This window comes from Cornus florida, unplaced genomic scaffold (genome assembly GCF_030987335.1).
Source record: "Cornus florida cultivar Cherokee Brave unplaced genomic scaffold, ASM3098733v1 CherokeeBrave_3.0.0_Hap2_Chr06, whole genome shotgun sequence".
In the NCBI taxonomy this organism is placed as follows: domain Eukaryota; kingdom Viridiplantae; phylum Streptophyta; class Magnoliopsida; order Cornales; family Cornaceae; genus Cornus; species Cornus florida.
This window is the reverse complement of record NW_026775576.1, coordinates 62,036,600-62,047,148: the sequence shown is the minus strand read 5'-3', so window position 1 is coordinate 62,047,148 and position 10,549 is coordinate 62,036,600. Positions and strand designations below refer to the sequence as shown.

Genomic DNA, 10,549 nt, shown 5'->3' with positions numbered 1-10,549 from the left:
GTTTTTATGAGATTTGAATTTCTTATATGAGGAAACAAAACAGACGCCAAAGGCGCTCGGGATTGGGTAATCCTCTGCAGCCGGCGAAGACCAGGCCCCACTAATGCCCACAATGTTATCCCTCCAACCCTTTTCAGATTTGATTGTGTCCGTACATATGGACATCTTGTCGATCGGGTAGAGGTGGTAGAAGGGCTCATTAGTTCGGATCTTACTGACCTTATAACACAGAAGAAGATCTATGAGGTCAAGGTCCAGGCTTCTGTCACGAATCAACAGTAGCATAACGGATATGATTCTAAAGAAATTGGGGTTTACCTGCAGGGGGGATATCCCCAGTCTATTGAAGACATAATTAAAGAAGGGGTGCAGAGGGAACCTAACGACATTCAGTTGAAGGTTTAAAAATAAAACTTCGCCGGGAAGGAGGCCGGCACCGGTCATAATATTAACATCCTTAGGGCAAACCCTAACTTGGATGTTGTCAGGAAGTCTAACTCTCATACGAAGAACATCTAGATCTACAACCATGGTGGAAGTGATTGAAGGATCTAAAAGGGTAAAAAGAAGCCTGCCGAAAGTAAAAAGGAACAAAACTAACCTCTGAGGTAGAAAGCAACAAAGAGCACTGCGAGACCGCTGGAAGAATGACTCTTGAAGGATTTCACCGGAAGAAGCTTAGCACTGTTCTAAAAAGAGAGAGATTTGACTGATGATGGAGACGGTAAAAAGGCATGAAGTGGTATTCTAGAGCCTTATAAAGGCGAGGGGGACCCGAGGGCCGAAGCGTCAGGAAGGCGAGAAATTCATCGAGCCCCGGAACATTGATTCTGCGTCTGACTGTCCGTTCCCCCATGTGGGTTTCTCGAGCCGTCAACGTCATGATGAGACGCCTTCAATAATTACCCCCTTATTAAACAAGGGGTAATTATGAGGGCAGTTGAGGAAGCCCGAGATGACATGGGCCGGATATGACTTGCAAACGCGACATCCGGTCCGTACAGATGGGTCAGGCCCATAGAAAGACACTGCCATATGGGCCGAACGCGAATAAGCCCATCAAAGATGACCAGAACTCATGGAGGAACGGGCCTAGATCCAGCAGTCCATCAACATTTGTAAATATCTATAAATAGGAGAAGTAATGGAAAGAGAGGGGAGATATTTTTTTTTGGTTGAAATGCAAGAATTCTAGAGAGAGAAAGGGAGGAGGAATTTCTTGTATCTTCAAACCTCTAAGTCAATGTTGCACTTTGACCCCTCTATGCATAATTAGTTATCGGATAAATAAAGCCATCAATTCGACTACTTAATTAATATATTTATTTTGGTACCTTTGATTATTTCCGGCTCGATCACAATAAAATATTTGTTTGACAAAAATAATAATTTAAATAAATAAATATATAATAAATCATTTTATCTAAAACCACACGAAGGCCTTCGAATTTACTTTGTGATCAATCATAATCAATACAAAATAAATACAAGTAGCAATGATGCAAATATTAAAGATATAACCCTTTAACTATTAATTACATAATTACCTAAAGTGCCGGTCTAAGGATTCCGAAAATTCCGCCAAACAAATCAAAGTAATTACTAACTAATAAAAGAGTTTATATTTCTCTCATTCTTAAGAGTCAAATGCCATGACGGTGATAGGGAGTAATTGCATATAACGGTTCTAGCAATATATCTCAACCTAACGCGGATCCAGTTCAAGTCTTAGTTAATAATGAGTCCATCCATAATTACCGACTATAAACAATTTATAATTACTATTTATATTAATGTATTGATCGCCATTACATACATATATAAATATCTCTTGTAATCAAATGGACACTATCAATTTCATAATGAATCGAAATATAATACATTGAATTCACCAATTGTATAAATCATAAATATTTCAGGAACATATGTCACTATAATCCAAATAGGAATTTGCTATGCCAGGGCATATAAATCCCAACATGTAGTGGCTTAAAGACGGCAGTGAGTTGAACTGAAACTGTTGCCTGTGAGCAATGAACTGTTTAATGGTGAAGAAGATGCATAGACATGTGACTTTTACAGATGATGTTCTTCAATTTGTTCACTCCCAGTTCATCGTTGCCATGTAGCGCTGCCGCCACTTGAATCACTAGCTCACTGTCGTACATCACCGCCGACCTCGAAATATAGATCCTCACCGTTGGTAAATCAATCGTCGGTCATCACGCGACTCAATCCGCTTCACCATCTCTACTGGTTTTCACGTTGATGGAGTTACAACTTGGTATTTCTTCACCGTCTGGCTTGGTCACTACCGTTGGTTGTTATGCTCAGGTATTCTCACCGGAATTGATGGGTGTTTGCAATCACTGAAACTTTGGAGTCGCTCTACTGTCAAAATGTCAAATGAATTTTTGGGTCACTACTGTAATCGCCAGAACTTATGGGTTATCTCTGCAAACTCACCTTCTTTAGCTTTCTATTTATATATATCTTTCACTTGACTACGTCCAAATTTCAAACTCAAATCATGCTAGAAATTGAATATGGAATTGTTGGATTCCCAAGAATCGAACACGTTGGTGTTAGGATTTTGGAGGGAGGTTTTGATGGTGAGGAGACACTGGAGGTCGTCGGAAATGGTGGTGGCGGATGGCTGAAAAAGTAATGGACACTAGAGAGGACGCCGGTATATATTGACTCCGTCTGATCTCCACAACCTCTCTTTTAGCCGTAGTTCTCGTCTCTTCCACAGTCGCCGTGGTCTGGGCATGGCTGTGACATATTTCTATTAGGGTTGTCTGGTTTGCAGCTAACAAAGATGGAAAGTTGGAATGGTTAAATTCAGTGTGTGATTTGGGTATTAAATTCTAGGACATTTTGGTCATTTCAAATGGGTCTGTTGGGTCAATTGGATAATTAAGTCATTTTATATGTGAAATAAAGTCAATATAAAGTCGAACGGTTAGTATGGTTATTTTACACTTAAAAAGTACTTTAACATTATCAAAAACTGATATTTGGAGTGTAAATAAAATACATCACTCTTTAAAATAAAATTAAAAGCAAAATATTCATTTAGGTAAGAAATGACCTAACAATAAAATATGTTTGGATAATTCATCCTAATTTTTTGACCTTTAGTAGGTATAATAGTGTCAAGAAAACATTATTTCTACAGCTTGTATGCAGCTTGCCTGTATGTTGGGTGCTTCTCTCTCAAAAGCTAGCTTTGTTTAAAAATTTAATTACCTTATCGACCACACCTCCCAAAAAAAAAAAATTATTCATAGAAAATACATTTGAACTATTAAGAAACATTTTAAAGTTAAGTCAAAGCATTCCAAAATTTAACCAAGGGGTCACAAAATAGCATTTCATTCTTTTGATTGAAACTTTAACTATGCTTTACGAAATCTTGAATTTTAAGAGATTAGATATATATATATATATATAACGGTGTAGACAGCAGCAAATCGTCACCAATAATTCTTAAAAATAACATTGTATTAGCTTAGCTTAGGGGAAAAAATAGTTACTAATTTGAGGGGAAAATTTGTTACTATTGAATATTATTTTAACGGTGTAGACAGCAGCAAATCGTCACCAATAATTCTTAAAATAACGTTGTATTAGTTTAGCTTAGGGGAAAAAATAGTTACTAATTTGAGGGGAAAATTTGTTACTATTGAGTATTTTTTTTTTTGAAAAATAATTGTCCCACATGTATACTATTACGAAAGCACAACTTAGAAACAACATGATATGTCTTTTTTTTTTCTTTTTTTTTTTCGGTGTTTAGATTACAAAAGCACAACTATTAGTAACTTTATGTGCAATGATTTTCACATTTTCACTTCGGATTGAAATTCATATATCAAAATTTACATCTCCACCACAGATCATGATTCATCTATCAAAAAAAATTCTTTTTTTATTTTTTAATTACTAGTTCATCATTGTTACCTTTTTTTTATTTTTTAATTAGTTCTGCACATTGAAAAGGATCCTCATATGTTAAGATTCTATTAAATTTCTTTAGATTTCAATGCTTTTATTAATTAACTTCAGTTTTAGTGGTTCAATTTTATCATTAAAATAATGTGGTCAAACACTTCAATGATACAAATTAATTAGTGGTCATATGTCTCCTTTAAATTTACATAAATTGGTGGTCATATCGCATGTAAGTGGAAACTTCAAAAACTTTTGTGACCGTATAATTTCATGATAAGGATCATACATTCATACATTTACGTATGTTTAATTGTTTAATACTTGTAGTGAAAATAATAATAATAATAAATAAATAAATACTATCCAAGAACCAATTATGACTTAATGAGAGGGAGTCAAAGTTAGCTCCTGAGGACCCCATACAACGTTAGAAAATTGCGGTCTCAAAACATCAATTTATAACCACATTACCTAACATGTCGGAACCACCCTTAAAAACCAACACCACCACAATCTCTCTCGCCTTTCTGCCCCCCCTCTCTCTCTCTTCCTCTCTCTGTTCTTCTCTCTCTGGTCTGTCATCTCCGTCTATGCCTGCCTCGGCCTCGTCGTCCCCTCCGTGGACGGCGAAAATGGCTCCCTCAACGACTACCACCACCATCTCCAGCTCCTCTTCCACAGTCACCACCACCAACAGCACCGCCACCACCACCACCTCATCTCTTCAAGTCCCCTTCCAACTCCTCGAAATCACCCTCATCTCCGCCCAAGACCTCGCACACGTCTCCAAATCGATGCGCACCTATGCCATGGCATGGGTCGAACCTGACCGGAAATTCACCACCAGGCCCGGACAACAAGGCCATGCAAACCCTACATGGAATGACAAGTTTGTGCTGAAAGTAGACGACCAATTTCTAACCTCGGACAACTCCGCAGTCATGGTGGAGATATACACCACCTCATGGTTGCGACACACCCTAGTTGGGACCGTCCGCGTGCTCATCAACAACCTCATACCACCCTCCACGAGGTCTATAAACAACACGAGCACCAGATTCGTCGGCCTTCAGATACGCCGGCCCTCAGGCACACCTCAGGGTATACTATACCTGGGGGTTTCTATTTTAGATACTAGAAACATGAAGCTCGCGTGCTCTTCCGTTGGATTTTGCGAAATAAAGAATAGAGATTCTGTTCAACCTGGTGACAAAGCGGAGGAAAAAAATAATAATGAGGGTGTCAAAGAGGACAATGACAAGAAAGAGGAGGAGGAGAAAAAGGAGGAAATGAACGAAAAGGTCCAACTATGGCGATCCCGGAGCGTGGGGTCGGAAGAGGACTTTCCGGTGAAACCCGATTTGGTGTACAACGAATCAACAGTAAACGGGTCGGTGTGCAACAGCTCGATGGTGAATGAGTCGGAGCTCAGCTCCGATGTGGGGCCATCGGCGTCAATTGTGGCGGCGGAGATAGCGAAAGGGTCGTATCCGCAGCAGCAGAAGCAGCTGGCAGAGGCAAAGGCCGGGGCGGACGAAACGGGGAGCTCCATAGTGGAGGACTTGACGGTGGAGGAAGCGACCGCGAAAGGGTACAAATTGAAGAATGAGAGTAAGCGGAATGAGAGACATTCGACGGATGATCATGATTTGATCGTGGCGAAATCGAACCGCGGGCATCCCCGGAGGCATTCCGATGGAGGAGGGTTGTTTTCTTGTTTTGGCAATGCATATGGGTTTGAGTTCACCATTGTGTGTGGGGCTCCTTATAGCAATAACAATAACAACAACAAAAATAAGAAGAAGAGAGTGGGTAATAACAAGAATGCCCTTAGCCCTCCAAATGATCTGAACCTACGTAGGTCACATAGAAGTGCATGAGGATTGGATTATTATGATCACATCGATCCACATGAGATAGTACAAATAATGATGTGCGTTGATTGATGTAAAGTTTGGGAGTGGGTGTAGGATTATTAATCTTCCTTAATTGTATTTAATTTTCTCTTTTGCTTCCAATTGTTTTCAGATGTTCTTGAAAACAGGAATGAGAAGAAAGGGTTTACCCGAGGATGTAGAAGGGTATGTTTATATAATTTTTTCATTTAATTTAAGTTTATTGTAGTAAAGGGGGTTGGGCTTTCTGTATTACTATTGTTTTGGTGAATGGATTTTTATGTATGTTTGATTATGGATTTCTATCTTTAGTATTTGTTATCATAATCATTATCTGATGATGATACTGGCCAGTTATTTAAATTTTTTTTTTCCTTTTTCCTGTTTAGAGTAGAAAATGACTACTTTGATGAATGCTTTAATTTTGACTGTTCAAATTTATCACCGCATAGGCATCACGGTTGGTAATCTTTAGCGACACAATTCAAATTTATTACAGCCGACACTATTAAATTTTGAGGATATTTAATCTCACTCAATATGTGACTTAAGTTTAACTGATACATGTAATTTACAAGTGATAGTGATTGTATACATTTAGAATTAGTAAATCATCCAAGTAAGGGTACACAAAAAGATGCAGAATAAAAAAAAGTATATCCGATTGAATGGGTTAGTTTTGTTTGATTTTCTTTTGGTTCGGTTTGGTCCAAGTTTCAAAAATATGAAATTGTAATTTTACAGTTCTATTATAATTTGGGGTCCTTAAAGACATCAATATATATATATATGCTATACTCCCTTCGTCCTTGTCCATCTTTGATATTAGAAATTTCAAGAGAATATACCAATAAAGCATTGTCCCTTTTTAAAATTATCAACTTGTAAATTTCAAAAAAAAAATTACCAATTTGTCCTTTTAAAATAGGGGTGATAAAGTTCGATACGACCTGCCAATACAACACAAGATAAATGATCGAGTTTGAATTGATCTTAGTCAGGTTAATGTTATAAAGGATAACCCGATTAACTAATTATGTCATGTTAAATTAAGGGGTTCAACTCATATAATTCATTTATACTCATTTAACTGTAGATAATTATGTCATTTTAATATAAACCAAACAAAATTATACATTTACTCCTTAATTGTTATTTCTTTTTTGTCTCATTCACACTATGCGTTGTGAGTCTTAAGTGATTAGATTTACTTAAACATTTGTATTCTGACTACTTGGCTATGGGTGAAACCCTAATAAATATGTACTCCATATTAGTTCTTTATCAGGATATATACGTAGGTTGTCACCAATTCGAAATTTAGAATGCACCCTTCATTAATGAAGACCAAGTCAGCGGTCAAAAAGGGGAACGGATCAGCGGTTAAACAATCTACTTATATTAAACAGCTAAGGATTGTTTATCTTGTTAGTTCATATAGTTGTGTGCCAGCTTGGTTGTAGTATCTTGGTAGAGTTGATGTTTTTGACACATTCTCCTATTTTGTTAAGCCTGTGATCTTAACTATTAGGGGTGTCAGGTTGTTTTGGTTAGATTTGTGTTTGTCCGTAGTTGTTCGTTCAATTTCTTTGGATGTTGTTCTTGCCTGTAGATGTCGTATGGCGTTTGGCTTGTTTTCTTGTCAGAATAAAGAAAAAGAACTTTGGGCAGAGGTTAAACAATATACTTATATTAGGTGTGCATTAATTTTAAATGGTTGATTTAATGTAGGTAACACCATGTATAATTATAATGGCATGAAGCGTTGATGAAATCATAGCATATTCTCCCATTAAATTTTTGTTTTTCCTCACTTTTTTTCTTAATTCGTCCTCCTCCTCTATGTTTACAACCTTGTTTTTTTTTTTTTTTTTTTCACTAAAAAATTGTTGGAGCATTGGACCATATTTTTCTAAATCAGGTTCTATTAGAGTATTCTTTAATTTAAATTATTTTATAAGTTTATTATTTTTTGTTATCATGAATTATATAGCTTGTTTGTGAGTTGTGGGCCTTGTGGCCACTTTTATATATTTGGTTGAATATGTCTATTTGAAAATATGAATTTGTATATGAAAAACTTAAAAAGAAGAGAAAAATAAATAAACTAAGGTGTTGTTTGATAAAACTAAAAATTAAGCACTCAAATTTTGAAGTGAATTTTAAGCGCTGAAATTTTAAGGGTTGAATGTATTAATTTGAAAAGTTGTTTGTTACCGTCTTAAATTTAAGTACTAGATTCATTAACATTGTTTGTTAAAAGCAAAAATTGAAATCGATTCAAATATCATATATATTACATTTGCCTTAAATATCTTCTACATATAATATTGTTATAAAATATACTAAATATAAAATATAAATAAATATATAAAAAAATAAATTTCACCAAAAGAAATATAATCAAGTACTTAAATTTAAGACGGTAACAAACAAGTTTTTGAATTAGTTCTTTATTAGGATACTTAGGTTGTCACCAATTCGAAATTTAGAATGCACCCTTCATTAGTGAAGACCACGTCAGCAGTCAAAAAGGGAAACGTATCAGCGGTTAAACAATCTACTTATATTAAGCAGCTAAGGATTGTTTATCTTGTTAGTTCATATAGTTGTGTGCCAGCTTGGTTGTAGTATCTTGGTAGAGTTGATGTTTTTGACACCTTCTCCTATTTTGTCAAGTCTGTGATCTTAACTATTAGGGTGTCAAGTTGTTTTGGTTGGATTTGTGTTTGTCGGTAGTTATTCGTTCAATTTCTTTGGATGTTGTTCTTGCCTGTAGATGTCGTATGGCGTTTGGCTTGTTTTCTTGCCAGAATAAAAAAATAAAAAATAAAAAAAAATAAAAAATAAAAAGAAAAAGAACTTTGGGCGGAGGTTAAACAATATACTTATATTAGGTGTGCATTAATTTTAAATGATTGATTTAATGTAGGTAACACCATGGATAACCATAATGGCATGAAGCGTTGATGAAATCGTAGCATATTCTCCCATTAAATTTTTGTTTTTCCTCACTTTTTTTCTTAATTCGTCCTCCTCCTCTATGTTTACAACCTTGTTTTTTTTTTTTTTTTTTTTTTTTTTTCACTAAAAAATTGTTGGAGCATTGGACCATATTATTCTAAATCAGGTTCTATTAGAGTATTCTTTAATTTAAATTATTTTATAAGTTTATTATTTTTTGTTAGCCACTTTTATATATTTGGTTGAATATGTCTATTAGAAAATATGAATTTGTATATGAAAAACTTAAAAGGAAGAGAAAAATAAATAAACTAAGGTGTTGTTTGATAAAATTAAAAATTAAGCACTCAAATTTTGAAGTACTGAATTTTAAGCGCTGAAATTTTAAGGGTTGAACGTATTAATTTGAAAACTTGTTTGTTACCGTCTTAAATTTAAGTACTAGATTCATTAACATTGTTTCTTAAATGCAAAAATTGAAATCGATTCAAATATCATATATATTACATTTGCCTTAAATATCTTCTACATATAATATTGTTATAAAATATACTAAATATAAAATATAAATAAATATGTAAAAAAATAAATTTCACCAAAAGAAATATATCAATTTAAAAATGACCAAGGGCTTTGTACATGGTTCAATGGTATCTCCTCTACCTCTCAAAGTAGATAGTGTGGGTTTGAGTCTACACTTTAGGGGGCAATTAATTTATTATTATTATTAATATGCCTTACTAATTGTTCTTTTTCAGTAATTTATATACCCCTAAAATATAACTATTACCCCCTGAAATTACTAAAAAATATCATTCTTGCTCCCCTCATTTAATGGTTTGGGTCCTTGGTTCGAGTTTCAAAAAGAGCAAAGTTAGTGTTTGAGTAGTGTGTGGGAATTTCTTATCAATGACAAAAAAAAAAAAAAAAAAAAAAAAAAAAAAATTAACAATGAATATCAATGTCAAAATTGATCATAAAAAGTCTAAAATTAAAACACAAAACGTGTGTGAAGATGGTAGGTAGGTACATAAAAAAAAAACGAATTTTATTATAGAAATGATTATGTTACCCTGACGAAATCCAATGTCATATTAATTTTCTTTGGATTATTATAACTTTGGGTTCAGTTTTAAATTTTGAACCTATTTGAATTGGTTCAAGTTGAGTAGCTTGGATTGATGAAAGGGTTAAAAGTCTTATAATTAAGTTGAACAAAATATAAATCCTTTGATAAAATTACTTAATATATAATTGAAATATTGACATGTTTGCTTGCAAAGGGAAGTTTAAAACTTAATATGTTCTCGTCCAACTAATATTACACGTAAAAAAAAAATATTTAATACAAATATAAAATTGCGTTGATAAAAATGATAGTCAGATAAAATGAAATAATATAAAATATTTATTAAAAAAAGAGATTAGAATTCATGCTCTGAACCATTCCAATTTTTTTGATTGTAGTTTTCTATCATAAGAAGACATTGTACGAGTGTTCATTATAAAATCAAAGTGTGCCACACGGTATTGTATTTATATTTTGTTGAATATTATTTATAAAAAAATAAAATAAAATAACAATGTTAGTTGAAATTTGTGAGGGATTGGAGTAAATTAAAAACAAAAATTTCATCAATTGACAACTAAGGAAACATAAATGTAAGGAAACATAAATGTAACACGAGTAAGGAGAGAGGCATCATAGAAACCCATGCAAAACAAATATATTT

The 10,549-nt window shown here is 34.2% G+C and overlaps 1 protein-coding gene across 1 annotated transcript; it reads left to right on the top strand.

Annotated features, from left to right (window-relative positions):
- The first annotated feature begins 4,349 nt into the window (after positions 1–4,349).
- On the top strand, positions 4,350–6,390 carry LOC132314883 (uncharacterized). The gene has a single exon (XM_059813661.1). It carries the CDS (start codon positions 4,434–4,436, stop codon positions 5,835–5,837), a length of 1,404 nt encoding a protein of 467 aa, XP_059669644.1. The 5' UTR covers positions 4,350–4,433; the 3' UTR covers positions 5,838–6,390.
- The last annotated feature ends 4,159 nt before the right edge of the window (positions 6,391–10,549 follow it).